At 31.4% G+C, this 15,197-nt stretch overlaps 2 protein-coding genes across 2 annotated transcripts; one reads left to right on the forward strand and one right to left on the reverse strand.

Annotated features, from left to right (window-relative positions):
- Positions 1 to 155: 155 nt before the first annotated feature.
- On the reverse strand, positions 156 to 3,186 carry LOC108197733 (NADPH-dependent aldo-keto reductase, chloroplastic). The gene is made up of 7 exons (XM_017365426.2): positions 2,921 to 3,186; positions 2,742 to 2,792; positions 1,611 to 1,687; positions 1,391 to 1,478; positions 981 to 1,256; positions 576 to 824; positions 156 to 453 (listed from the first exon to the last, which is right to left on the reverse strand). The coding sequence occupies exons 1-7, from the start codon at positions 3,038 to 3,040 to the stop codon at positions 367 to 369; spliced, it is 948 nt and encodes a 315-aa protein (XP_017220915.1). The 5' UTR covers positions 3,041 to 3,186; the 3' UTR covers positions 156 to 366.
- Positions 3,187 to 9,536: 6,350 nt separating this feature from the next.
- LOC108197922 (uncharacterized) lies at positions 9,537 to 11,187 on the forward strand. The gene is made up of 2 exons (XM_017365659.1): positions 9,537 to 9,672; positions 9,893 to 11,187. The coding sequence occupies exons 1-2, from the start codon at positions 9,537 to 9,539 to the stop codon at positions 11,185 to 11,187; spliced, it is 1,431 nt and encodes a 476-aa protein (XP_017221148.1).
- The last annotated feature ends 4,010 nt before the right edge of the window (positions 11,188 to 15,197 follow it).

The following is a 15,197-nucleotide window of genomic DNA, read 5'->3' on the forward strand; positions in this document are numbered from 1 at the left end:
TGAAAGTTGCATATTAAAATACACTAAATATACTTTCTATTAATATAATTTTTATTATTTTTCTCAATTATCTGATACATGTAAAGTTCAGTCAAAATAAAATCAATTTGACTGGTCAAAAGTCAAAATGGACATGTAAAAGGGGACGGGGAGAGTACTTTAAAAGGTTTAATTATACTGCAAAAACTAATGCAACATCACATACATAGATAACTTCATCTCAATTACCAACATTATTTGGTTGCGAGGGAACTCATATAAAGGAGTAATGGTTCTTTGACGATAGAGAATATTGTTTGATTAATGACTTGCTGCATAAATGCCAGTGTTGAGTACTACTGCAACACTCTGGGGTGTTGATATTACTCAGAGCTCTCCATCCCAAAGCTCCTCCACAGTTTTGTAGTGGCCAAGAGTCTCGTGCACAAATCCAGTACCCCTGAGTAGCCTCGCCTGTAAATTAAAAAAGAAATTAAAAAAAATTAGAAACATTGGCTGTCAAAAAAAAATTAGCAGAAGGTGAAACTATTACCAACTATTTCAAGAGAGGATGAAGTCGAAAGTTAAATACTTGCCTGCTCAATTTCAGAGAACTTAGCTAATAAGTCTTCTGGTATCTCCCAACCAAAGACCTCAAAGTTTTCCTTAATTCTTGTCTCATTGACGCTCTTAGGAAGAACACTGTTACCCTTTTGCAATCCCCAGCAGAGTGCAACTTGTGCAGGAGACTTACCGAGCTTCTCTGCAACCATATTGACAACAGGACTCTTGAGGACTTGAGTTTTGACAAACGAGCTACCCGAGGACCCCAATGGTGAATATCCCTGTTGAAAAAATATACAGAGAGAGTTGGATTAGGATCATTAACTAGAAAAAGTTGATTTATTTAGCTAAAGTCTTGATTATGATAGAACTATGAGAGTTCCCAGCATAACTCCATAAGCCTATTCAGAATACATACTTTAGATTAATATACTTACAGTTAGGTGAATTCCTTTCGATTCGCAGAAAGAGCGGAGCTTCGTTTGTTGCCATCCTGGATGGATCTCAACCTGGTTAACAGCTGGAGGCACGCGTGCAACCTGCAGTAAATCCTCCAGTTTTTTGCAAGTAAAATTGCTCACACCTATAGCTCTAGCCTTGCCAGAATCATATAAAGCCTCCATTGCTTTCCACGTATTGGGTATATTAGGTGGACAAAGGTTTTCAGGTGCAAAACCAACTGATCCCTTCTTCATGCTAACAGGCCAGTGGATCTTTAAACCGGAAGCAATTGCAGTTTATTATTCAAACTCAAAATTGTAATGTAGCATAGAGAACAGTAACATAACTTTCATTAGCTTAGAAAATCACGAATGAATTATTGCATATAAGTTATTTATGAACTCACAAGATACAGGTCCAGATAGTCAAGCTGCAAGTTCTGCAAAGTCCTATCCAAAGCCACTGGAACATCTTCTGGTGCATGATCAGCACACCTATACATCATTAAACTTCATATTTTAACGTATGAACTTTGAATATCCTCAAAACATCAGAAACGGTACACAACTTCACAATATAGATTCACAAGATGATCAGATACATTAAGTTTAATTGTGGAAACAGACCAGAGTTTAGAAGTGATCCATAAATCGGCACGCTTCACCACTCCATCATCAAATAGCTTCTTTAAAGCAAAACCAACCTACAGTAATCAATAAAACAACATCAAAATAAATAAGTATTCAACAACTTGGTAGCAGAGTCAGGGTGTGAATCCTGTTTAGTAAACCATAAAACTAAAATTGGCTTCCAATAAGAATTTTTTTTCATAAACTAGTGAACTTGAAATTTTGAAGAAAGATTTACATTCGAATGGACTGGACAAACTACCTCCATTACCAAAGCTATCATCTTAAGATTTAAGTCTAAACAACGCTTAATTATTCACGGCTGGAAAAAAAGTGTAAATGTTTTATTTGGCAGCAATTTCTCAGAGCATGAATTTTGATTTTGTAGGCAAATTTAGCCCGAATAAATTAATTTTTTTCATCTGAACCTCGATGAACAATATTTTGAGATGCAAATAAGCAAAAGGCAGACAAATCCATCAAATATATTCACAGATTTGCATAAATAGCAGGCAGGAGCTCGCAGTGTTGTCAAATACGTTTCATATGATTTTGATTAGTTCTTACATGATATATATCCAAATTTGTCAATCGTAAGGTCGAATCTACTTCTACAGAATCATCACAAAACACACTTGCTTAGATTGTCAATTAACACCTACTCTCACAAACAAACAAACTATGATTTAAACAAGTTGATAAAAAATCCCTAATTTTGTAACCTAGTGAACATTCATCATTTCTTCTCTCCGTCACAAGAATTTAGAGTTCAAGTCTCAGTATAGACACGTGAGTGCAAAATTGATACACAACATCTAGCAGGTATAAGATTAACTACTAAAATCACAAGTCACTTATAAATTCCACCTGATTGAACTAATCACGAGCAATTAAAATATAATAAAATCGAAATTATTACACACCTACTCTCACTAACAAACAAACTATCCTACACACAAGTAATTAAGTATTCATAGTCTTGTAACCTAGCTATTAACATTTTCTTGTTTTCTTTACAAAATTTCAGAGTTCGAGTCTCAGTGAAGGAGTGCATACAAATATCACATGATTTACGAGCAATTAAAACATAACAAAAATGAAATACGAAGCGCAAAACGAATTAAAAACCTCCTTCTCGTTATTATACACGTGAGCACAGTCGATATGCCTGTATCCAATCTGCATGATACATACACAAACCACAATTAAAAATAAAATACAAGAACATTTCTAAAAAATATATCGAAAACGAGAAAAATCGAAGAAACAAATGTAAATTTGCGCGTGTGAGAGAGATATGCACGTACCTTGATAGCATGGGTGACGGCTTCGCCGACGACGCCGGGCTCCGACTGCCACGTCCCCAGGCCGACCGACGGCATGGTGGCTCCGGTGTTCAGTTTGAAGTATCGTATCGCTTTCGCCATTGTGGAGTGAGAACGGTTGGAAACACAGAAATGCGGTATGCGTGTGCGAGAGAGATGGGAGAGAGAGAGAGAGATGCGAGAGAGAGTTGTTAGAGAGAAGAGGGGAATATATAGAGGCGGGGGTTTTGTAGTGTGGACTGTGGAGTGTTGTGAAATGGAAAATTGCGTTTGAATATTGTAATCTAGGCGGCCTGCAGTCACGGCCCACATTCTTTTGGTTTATTTAGGGGCCGTTTGGGTGAGCTTAAAATAAGTGCTTATTGCTTAAATTAAAAAGTGGAGTAGAAGTTAGAAACAAGTTAAGACTTATAAGTGATAAAAATGTTTGGTAAATAAGTAGAAGCCGTGAGACAAAAACTAGTAATCGTGGTTTTTTTTAAATACTTCTTAACTTCTTACACAAACAGTACAAATAAGTGCTTCTAATTTATAATTTAGAAGCTGGGCTTATAAGCCCGTGCCAAACACTCGTTAGTTTGATGTCAATTTTTTTACGTTTTCTATGTGTTAAAATTGACTACTTTATGTTTTCTATGTAAAAAAGATGGTGACAGACGAAATTCAAAACCGACCATAATGGCTCTTCTGGGGAGTTTGAGGTTTCGTAGAAAATTTAGGGTTTGATGATAGCACAAATTAGTTGGAGGTTTTTGGATTAACAATGGATCTGTATCTGCTTAAAATATAAAAAATTAATTAAAAAATTTCATAAACAAAATTAAATTTGCTAGTCGAAACAGTTATTTAATCATGCGGACTTAAATTGTGTTGCCGCGCGTGCACATGTGTGAGCAGAAATTTCATACACCCTCGTAGGGGTGTGCACGGGTCGGTTCGGCTCGGTTTCTATCTAAAACCGTTACCAAACCGTGTATTTCGGTTCAGTTCGGTTTTTATGTAGAAACCGTAACCGAACCGTTTCGAATGGTTTAGTCCGGTTCGGTTAACCGTTGGTCGGTTTCGGTTTTTTCTGGTTTTTATATGATTGGAAACTAGTATTTAAATTTAATACTATTATTAATTTTAGAAAAATATTTATATACTTATAATATCAATTTCTCTTACTAAACTATATAATTAATATACTGTAGCACATATATATAATATATTGTATATAATATGTAATATATAATAAATATTATATTTTTATTATATATTATATAAACGGTTCGGTTTTTTGGTTCGGTTACGGTTTTTTCCGATTTTCGTCGGTTACGGTTTTTTTCGGTTTGTTTTTTCGGTTTTTCGGCTCGGTTTCGGTTTTTCGGATTTTTTGCTCACCCCTGCACCATCACATGTTTTAGCAGTTGTATATCACCCTTGCACATTATATCTAACTAGCAGTCTGGCCCGTGCTTCGCACACGGGTAGCACTTGAATTTTTAATTTTAAATAATTAATTGTAATGTATTTTTAATTATAACATTGACTAATAAAAATACAATAGGTTCTCATAGTGTTACGAATCACGGTTGTTATTATCTGACCCACAATATAATATTAATCTTTGAGTGATTTGGAGTTTAACGAAATTAAGTTTAATTAATTGTAATCTGAACATTGGAGAATAAGCTCCAAGACAAATGAAAAAAAAATACTTCTCCTCATAACAGAAGTAGGACATGAAATCTATATGCTTAAATCATAGTGCCCATGCTTAGCACTCGGTACTTTTATTATGTTTTTCTAATTAATTTTAATATCATTTTATTGTGATTAACGCAAAATTTAGACATTGTGAAACTTCACCTTCACGTCATCATGAAACATAGCCTTAATCATTGAGATATTTATTCAATCGTGGCACTCTGACCATAAAAGAGGGATTGCAGGAGAGAGCTATAGGGTGCTCAGTATTGTGACTTTTAAATTACACTTTTTTCACATACTTTGCCAGATGCTTAAGCTACATGCTAGAGATTATTTTTTTTTTAATTTCTTTTTAGTGCTCAACAGATCAATTAGGCCAGTACTAATCTAGAACTGGGGTCTTCTAAAAAAATTATATAAAAATTCAAGACCTAAGGCAGTAGCCTCCGATATGCAGAGGACATGCCCCAAGTGATGCATGTATTTCATCTTAACATATTGAGTGTTGGGTTCGCTTGAAGATTCTGTTGCAATTCTGGAATAGCCTTGTACTAAGATGCTTGTTAATTGGTTATTAAAGCCTTGTACTGAGATGCTTGTTAGATATGCAAAAAGAATTTGAAGCGCTGGTTTTCCACGTATCACTGACTAGTGTTTAGTCCTAAATTAGTATTTCTATTTTTTTAAAAATATTTTTCATTGATCCAACCGTATAGATGTCAGCGTTTATATATTTTAGTGATGTAACCAAAGTTTCAGCTAATAATAATTTTATTTGGTTTGCTGTTTTAATAGTCAAATGGAGGTTTGACTAGTATCGCTAACAAGTGTTTAATCCTAATTTAGTGTTTTGATTTTTTAAAAAATATTTTTTACCTATTCAACCGCATGGATGTTAACATATATACATTTTAGTGAAATGACCAAAATTTCAAAAAAAAATAAAATTTATTTGGCTTGTTATTTTAAGAGTCAAATAGCGGTTTGACCTTATTTTCTTCTAGCTCGGCTCGACTCGACTCGGCTCGTTAAAGCTCGTATTCGGCTCGTTAGTTAACTAGCTCGAGCTCGAATACAATTTTTGTTCGATAAGGAAGCTCGGCCCGACTCGATATGAAAAAATTTAAAACTCGGCTCGGTCAAAACTAGGCTCGGCTCGGCTCTGTTCGTTAACAGCCCTATATAGACCTTTGTTTAATAAAACAAATGTCAATCAGTACCAATTTTTTTTACTAAACATAAAGTCTGCCTAAAGTTAACAATCCACAGATGATCACAAACTTTTTATAGGCTACATATAATTCACCACCAGAACAAGCTACAATATTAATAAGAACTTTACTTAGCAACCAAAAAACTAAAAGAATTTGGCCTTTTGGACAGTCCTCACTAAATTTTCTTGAAATTGCTTGAGGAAGTTATTTTCCTTTAGTCAACAAAAGCATTTTATCAGAAATATAAAGAATGTTTCTGTTATACCTAACAGGATATTACTATTTTAGGGTTTTTTTCAAATATTATTAGATTGATAAAATCATCAAATGAAACGTGAATCTGCATATTAATTTGATTAATTTAAGAGTACCACTAATAGTATTCTACTATTTTTGATAAAGTCATCCAACTCTTTATTATTTCAATATGGATCAAATCATATTTACTCATTTCAAGCGCTTTCATGTTCCCATTTTACTCAATTTCTTTGTGGATCACACTGAGAATTATTCTTAGACCCAAATACAAGTATTTAGGTCCTCACTATAAGAAACGATCTCCAATTATAAGTATTCGAAAATTATTTCAAGAATGTAATATAGTTATAACCTGAAATCTCGATTTGAGAATTGTACTTAGTTATTGTTCGGTTAGAGCAACTCCAACATGTCACATAACACTCTTTTTAAAAATTAATTATTATAAAATTTATTTAACAATGTTTTTTGTTAAATTTTCTTGCATCTCTCTCGTTAAACATATAAACTTACTTTCTCTTGATCCCATTCAGAAGAGTTCTGACAAAACAATTGATTCACTTTCATACTGCTTTTAAAATCATCCTTTCCTCGAACTTAAGATTCTGTACATAAATATCCCTACCATTCTCCAGAACTCATTTAAATCTCTTCTTTAACTTCATTTTAGCTGCAACTCTAAAGTGGAAAAAAGAAATTGACGGGAGAAAAATTTGACCAGAAATCATGTGTAGGAGAACATAAATCATATAATAATCTGTTTATGAGTAGCATATTGTGTTTTGAGAATTCGTATGAGATTGAAGTGTTGATATATAAACCCCGGGTTTATGCGTGTGCTATTGGAATTGGGGGAAGTTGGAGGGAAGTCTCGGATTTTTTAGAAGTTACTACTTACCGTTCTTTAATAAATGCTACACCGTTTCCATTTAGTAGTCGTTATGAAGTTAGTGGTTGTCCAACTCATTTTTCGTATTTTGTGTTTAGGAATAGGATTATAAATCTTCATTCGTTTCGTGATAAAAATGCATTTCATAATGGTTTACATGAACTTTACTAAGTCCACATCATACGTATACAAGCACTAATATTATGCTCCAAAAACAAGTCTATTAATTAACATAAATGTTACATCCAGTAAGACAGTCTCCAAGTTTTTGTCGGAAAAATTTCACAGCAAACAAATTATACATCTTCACATGTTTTAGTAGTTGTAGAGTACCGTTGCACATGATATCTAATAAAACACCCAAAAATTTTACACCCTCACATTTTTTAGGAGTGGTAGAGTACCGTTTCACATGATGTCTAATAAAGCTATCTACCTCTATTTATTATTTCAAATGTGGGACAAATCACATTTACTCATTTTCAAACTATTCATAGAAAGACAAAGATCAACAAGACTCTTATAAGGAACTCTACAAATTTTTACGGGGCAAAGATCGATTGCGGAAAATTATGATATTCGTGAAGTCATGTGGACTCCAAGACCTTGTTCAGACCTACAACAACAATTTGGACAAAGGTGTGAAACTAATTTGTTTATTTTTTTTTTGAGTTGGCTGGAAATTTACGCCCAGAAAGACAACTGTGTATTAGGGTTCAATTAGGGTTCAAGTGGTTCTTGATAATTTGGAATTCAAAGATTGAGACTCAAGACTATTCAAATATTTTTTCCACTCTTCACCTCTATTCCTCCCCGCATTTCTAACTCTTCTAATCCCCTTGTTCAACAATAAGAAGCTTTTCAATCACTTGTTCCATTCTGGTTAATTCTATCACATATGACGTGGCGGATCAAGTGGTGAACGAGGGAGAATTAGTTGTAGATGGAGGAGGATTAACAATTTCGTCATCAGATCAATAATTCAGCATGAGCAACTAAAATTGGAAAAGGTGGTGTTAATGTACCAAACGGTGGTCTTCTAACATGACTACTACGACTCATCTAGATGTCAAGATTTTGACATTCAAAACAAAGATGTACTCTCCACAATTCTTAACTTATATGTTTAAGTGATCATTTGTTTTTGTAAACAATTTTGTATGTTTTTAAAAGTGGTGCCGTAAGTACTCAGATTTTCTCATTATTTTTGTATTTGTGCACGATAATCAATTATTATAGGTGGTGTTTCATGTCTTAATTTTGTCTTTTGATTTATTTAGAAGATGAGATAGGTGGTGAGATTTAGTCAAACTTATTTTGTATATTATGTGCATAATATATTGTCTTTTTACAAATTTATTTCAAGTTAAAAGTGTTATTTGCATTTGTGTTCCTGAGCTTTTGGGGGTTAGAGTTTGTACATCGTTATTGTTGATGACAATGACGAGATTATAATGATTTAATGTCGGTGATGATGAGATGGTGTTATCATTTTGTGTGATTTTGGAATAGAATATTTTTGAATAATTTTCTTGCATGATTAAAAGTTTTTTTTTTTTTTTGTAAAATCGGTAAGTTTCTTGCCAACTTTTATTTTGTTGAATTGACTTTAATAGTAGTAAATGATGATATGAATTTTAACAATTTTTAAATGGTAAGTTAACTCGCTTGATTGTTGCTGGTTTTTGAATTTTATTTTGTTTCTCGAGTAATTGCTTATAAATATATGCTCTAAATGCTTTAATCCTCATTGATTGGAGTTTAATGCAATATGTTAACCGATGTATAATTACTTGTCGTCTTGATTAATGGCCTTTATTTGTACCATTTATGGGTGGCCATGATAGGATATATTCTTGGCTCAGTAAACAACAATTTAGTGCCATTTTGTTGGCTTAGTTATTATATTTAATTAGTTATTATAATTTTTGATATTACTAGCTTATAACCCGTGCAACGCACGGGCGGTTATAATATTTGTTATTTTATTATATATATTTTAAATTTAACTAATTTTATTTTGAAAATAAAATTATGATAGAACAATATGGTTAAATAAAATTTTTATTTAACAGCTGAATAAAGTCTTAGTAGTTAAGTCTGTCAAATAGCTAATTAAAAATTACGTCGAACAAATATATTTTTTTATATGTTATAATTTAAGAAGACGTATAAACCCAAATTTATATCAACCAATCAATATTTTGTTATAATAATTAATAATCTCGTACTCCCTCCATTCTTAAATATCTGCTTTTTTAAAAATTAGCACACAGACCAATATCAACCATTAGTCCTCTAAATAGCACATGATTAATCCATATTAAATGTATTGTAATCAGGGAGTATTAATTATCAGCATTCTACCAGCTAATCAAACATTTCTTTTCATTTAAAAGTTAATACTCCTCCAAAATTTCCCACCAATCAAAAGTTAAATTCCCACCAATTAAAATTAAACTTCCCTCCAAAACTTATCTATATAATTTTACTCTCCTTCAAGGAAAGAACAAGAAAGCAAATGGTTACAATTTTACAGTAAAATATGGACATCCATAACATTGATTTAAATCTCCCACCAAATGAAGAAGATGATTCTTTTCATGCTTACAGGGCATTTGACTTAAACGAGCCACCTACTAAAGATAATGATGTGAACGAATGGGATCAACTATATGAAGGTAACCTTCACCATTATATATGTTCTCTTTCTTTGTAACTTTTCCGCCTAATGTTTAGATGCTTTCATTTTTATAATCATTTTATCTCATGTTATTTCCTGTACTTGCATGTGTAGCTATTTTAAATTTTTGTTTGAATCTTTTACCGTACAGAGCTTACATATTTTATAGCTTTTCTTTTAGATCTTTATTGATTATAAACTACACTTATTCTTGTTAGGAGTACATGAGAATACTGATGCCCAGAAGTTAAGAAATTTGACAAATGCTGAGCGTAAAGATATCTATATAGCATTGCTACAGAGAAGTGTTGATGGAAAACTTAGAAAAGGAACAACAAGAGCCGTTGCATTACTATTTTCTGTTTCGATGAGCACCGTCCAACGCATTTGGAAAAGATCAAAGGAATCTCCGAATGGTGATGTTTCTCATCGCAGGACAAAGAATAGTGGCAGAAAGAAAATTCAGATTGATCTTGCTCAATTCCGTAACATTCTTTTAACACAGCGAACAACTATTCGGGGTGCCGCTAATGCTCTAAATGTCAGTACATCAAAATTACATCGATGTCTAAAAGAAGGTGAGATTCGGCGTCAAACGAATGATATCAAACCTCTACTCAAGGAAGAAAACAAAAAAGCGCGACTCAAATTTTGTTTATCAGTGCTTGACAAAGATAGCCTGCACCATGAACCGAAATTTATAGACATGGATAACATCATCCACATTGATGAAAAATGGTTCCATTTGACTAAAAAATTTGAAACATATTATCTAGTTTTAGATGAAGATGTGCCTCATCGCACGTGCAAAAACAAAAACTTTGTTGGTAAAGTGATGTTTCTGGCTGCAATTGCTCGTCCCCGATTTGATTCTGAAGGCAACATAACATTCTCTGGCAAAGTAGGGATATGGCCATTTGTCACTAAAGAACCAGCTAAAAGAAGAAGCGTGAAGAGGGCAACCGGAACAATGGAAACAAAGGTGATGACTTCGGTTGGAAAAAGTGTTATACGAGAATTTTTCATTGGCAAAGTCTTACCATCGATTCAATCTAGGTGGCCAAGTGAAGATGCTAATAAAATTATTTATATCCAACAAGACAATGCAAGGACGCATCTTGATCCTAGTGATCCTGAGTTCTGTGAAGCAGCCAAACAATATGGTTTTGACCTTAGATTGATGTGTCAACCTGCTAATTCTCCTGACTTAAACGTGCTTGATCATGGTTTTTTCAGTGCAATTCAATCGCTACGGTACAAAGTGTGTGTGAGAACAATTGATGAATTAATTGATGCTGTTGAAAATGCATATGAGACATTCTCACCGGTGCTCTCCAACAATATCTTTCTGACATTACAATCTTGTATGCTGGAGATCATGAAAACACAAGGATCCAATCGATATAAACTTTCACACATGAAGAAAAATAGGCTTCGAAGACAGGGTGAACTCCCTCGTCAACTTAAATGTGACCCAAAGCTGATAGAAGATGTGAGAAGAATGTTGGATTAAGACTTTGCGTTCATGGGGTTGTCTGATGTTTCTGTAAAACTCTTTTCTTCTTTTATTATGTCTACTCTCAGATTTGCATCAACTTCTAAATTGCAATATTAGCCAAATTTTATTTGCATTCATATTTGTTTTTCTATTTTAATTTTTTTAAATATATTCACATTAATTTAGGAAAACATATTTACTCTTTTTATTACTAATACAATTTATTTGAATTCATATTTGTTTTTATATTTTAATTTTTTTAAATATATTCACATTAATTTAGGAAAACATATTTACTTTTTTTTATTACTAATATATTTACTCTTTAAAAGAAAGCATATTTCTGAAAAATATAATTAAATTTTTAATAAAATCAAAAATTAAAACGTAACTTTTGGTAATTAAAATTAATAATTTAAACATAATAAAATGAAAAGTTTCTTGGGAGATTTGAACAGAATAGGAAGAATTAAAACAGGAGTAAGTGATAAGGTTTACGCGTAGGGGTAGTGCTCCGATGTGTTTTCATTGCGTTGGAACTCTAACTATATTAAGTGCAAATAGAATGAGGTCAACAGTATATACTAGAACGGCAGATATTTTGGAACAAGAAAATAATGCTAGAAAAGCAGATATTTAAGAACGGAGGGAGTATAGAATAAATTATAAGTTAAAAAGACGCGTAAATCGACCCATCATACTGATCTAATTTATAATATTTAGTCTAATAGAAAATAAAATATATATTATAATATGTTATAAATTAAAGAGGTTCGGGGGGTCGAATGCCAACCGGCTCGCCAAACTCGACCGACCGACCGACCAACTGAACTTTTCCAATTTCGGCTTTAGTCATATAATAACATAAGTATAATATAGATTTATAATAATTGGTTATATAGATATGCCATATTTCGGCCCATGTATCGACTAATGTTTTACTTTCAATAATATAGTATATTACTTTTAATAATATAGTATAAATATATAATAATATTGTCTTTTTTATACATATGTTCCATGTGTTATGTTTAGAAAAATCCGTTTTTAGTTAGGAATATGAAAAAGATAATGTGTTTTAGTTAGAATGGGTAAATGTCATGTTGTCCAATATTATTTTTAAAAAATTGAATTTTTTTAGTTAGAAAATATAAAAAAGATAAGGGCTTTTTTTATTCATAACCACGTTTTCAATCTTATTTTCAAAAATACTACCTTCTCCAATCTTATTTTCAAAAATATTGTGGTTGCATATGCAACCATATATGCAACTACAAATCCTGATTTCAAGTTCCAGTTTTCAAATGTCATTTTCGACCTCATATTTGGAATATGAGGTCGAAAATTACATTTGAAAACTGGAACTTGAAATCAAGAATTCAGTTGCATATATGGTTGCATATGAGTTTGTATTCAGTTGATTCTAGTGTAATCTAATGGCCCCGCAGGGGCACCCATACATCAGTTGCCACTTACAGTTTTCAATGCAACTGAAAACTGTAAGTTGCAACTGATGTATGGGTGCCCCTGCGGGGCCATTAGATTGAATATCATGTATGTTTTTCATGTAGAATATTAGAAAATGTTTTGTCCTGCGGAATATGTTTAGTTTGCAGAATATTTGTTCAATTTGCAGAACATACACATTCTACTTATTAAACATAGATGTTTTTCAATAATTTTGATGAATTCGTGATATTTGTAGTACATACTTCACAACATAATGTGTTTTGATTTGCAAAATTATGAGTTTTGCAATGTTTTTATGCAATATTTTACTTTCAGAACATAATGATCTCCACGGTCTCCAAAAAAAGTGGTCTCCATATAACTTTTCTCTCTCTCTCTCTCTCTCTCTGTGTATATATATATATATATATATATATATATATATATATATATATATATATATATATAGGGTTGCACTTCACATAGAACACTTTAAAAAAAGAACAACACAGAACACTATCATAGCACTTTATTTTTCACAAAGAATGATTTGTTAAGGTTATAATTATATAGTTAAACACCATTTAAACTTAATATATGAAATCTAACATCCAAATTCATCCACATTATTACTATGAAATATTATAGAATTCAGAACAGAATCCAAAATAGAATCCAGAAGAGAATCATATATATAATATTTTGCACGAATTATTTTACATAGAATCATGGTATATTTAACCCAAATTTATTGTTAAACATGACGGATTCTATTATTATTCATAATAAAAAGTTAATCAACTTAAAATTTGAAAAAAAAAATTAAGTTTAGAAAATATTTTGGAACCACCGTATTTTTGAAAATAAGATTGGAGAAGGTAGCATTTTTGAAAATAAGATTGAAAAAACAATATACAAGATAATTCCCCAAAAGATAATAGTTTTAGTTAAAAAGAATGTTTGATTATATAAATAGGCCCATAACTCGGCCAAGTACCGACCGACCAAATTTTTAATATTTCGGCTTTAATAGTATAGTATAGATTTTGAAGATTAGAGTTTTATATTTTAATATATATATATTTTAGTACTTATATTATTAGTTATATTCTTAGTAATTATTTAGCTTGTTATATATCTAGCCAAAGGGTCTCCCTTTGGTTGAATATATTTTTTCTGTTTTTTAAATATTTATCTTTTTTTTTTGACAAATTATTTGTATATTTATCATTTCACCCACTTTACCTTCTTTTGACATACTATACTAACTTTAATAATTAAATTTATTATTATTATTTCCTTGTTATTAATGGTTCGTATTTGTTTGAAGTAGCGTAGTATTACAAGTTAGGACGTTTTCTTTTCGGACATTAAGTTTTATTGTCTAAACTTCCGGAGACATTTTCACGTCTTTCGGTTAGATAATAAGCTTTTTTATTGAAAATAACTTTCGAACTATTGGTGTATCTCGTTACGAGTAAGCGCGTTTCTGTCAGAAATACTCATTTTCTCTATGGATTACACTAAACAAAATCTTTTGATCCAAATATGAAAAATTAGGTCCTCGTTATAAGGAACAACCTCCAATTGTTAGAATCCACAAATTATTTAAAGAGTGTAATATAGTTATAACCTAAAATCCCCATTTTTTTTAAGAGAGATGAACGAGAATTGTACTTAGCTGTCCGCAAGGGTTGGTTCAGCTGGTTGACCAGAGCTTGTCGCTTAAACGCTCAACTTATTTGTAATCATAAACAAACTATTTTTTGTGGTCTCAATCATAAATAAAATTTGATATTCTAATTTGTCATGTTTTCTTGAAAGAATGCTAAAAATAATTTGAAAGTTAGAAAACAAAAAAAATGATATTTTTTATCATGCCACAAAGTTATCAATATAAATTTTTAAATAACCATTAACTTGATATAATTATAGAGTTTGTCTCCTCGGATCTATACTCAACACAATGATTTTTATAAAATATTTATTAACATGTAGAGAATGGTTGTACAATTATATGAAAAGTTCTTTTTGGAGATAATATGAGTTATAATGTTAAGTTTGAACCAGTTAAGTTGTAATATTGTGCTTCAAATTTGACATTTTCATTCTTTCTTGATTGATATATAATTCATGACAAAGATTATAATATAATGGAGCAAAATTACAAATCATCACAAGTAATGTCAATCGTGGGAGATGTTCTCAGATCACACTCAGTAAAAAATTAACTCACTTTGTTCAATTGAAAATATACCAAGATAGCAAAAATTATGATGTTGGAAACAAAATATATTAACAAGCGTTATTTATATATTTATTTATAATTGATATTATATATAAATAGTATTTTTATGTGTTATTAATAAAATCGAATCTTGATTTAGTAGTATAAAAATTTAGGGGAATTATCTTGTATATTGTTTTTCAATCTTATTTTCAAAAATACTACCTTATCCAATCTTATTTTCAAATCTCTAAAATATTTTCAAAAATACTACCTTTTTGAAAATATTTTCCAAAAATACGGTGGTTGCATATGCAACCATATATGCAACTACAAATCCTGATTTCAA

This window comes from Daucus carota, chromosome 8 (genome assembly GCF_001625215.2).
Source record: "Daucus carota subsp. sativus chromosome 8, DH1 v3.0, whole genome shotgun sequence".
Classification (NCBI taxonomy): Eukaryota; Viridiplantae; Streptophyta; class Magnoliopsida; order Apiales; family Apiaceae; genus Daucus; species Daucus carota.

What these genes read in the sequence shown, in the direction of transcription:
- LOC108197733 (XM_017365426.2), bottom strand. Translation starts at nt 3,040, where the DNA reads ATGGCGAAAGCGATACGATACTTCAAACTGAACACCGGAGCCACCATG. An exon ending in CCGTCACCCATGCTATCAAG is followed by an intron (nt 2,793 to 2,920) that starts GTACGTGCATAT and finishes TGTATCATGCAG; the next exon opens with ATTGGATACAGGCATATCGA. An exon ending in CGAAAGGAATTCACCTAACT is followed by an intron (nt 825 to 980) that starts GTAAGTATATTA and finishes TTTTTTCAACAG; the next exon opens with GGATATTCACCATTGGGGTC.
- LOC108197922 (XM_017365659.1), top strand. Translation starts at nt 9,537, where the DNA reads ATGGACATCCATAACATTGATTTAAATCTCCCACCAAATGAAGAAGAT. An exon ending in ATGGGATCAACTATATGAAG is followed by an intron (nt 9,673 to 9,892) that starts GTAACCTTCACC and finishes TATTCTTGTTAG; the next exon opens with GAGTACATGAGAATACTGAT.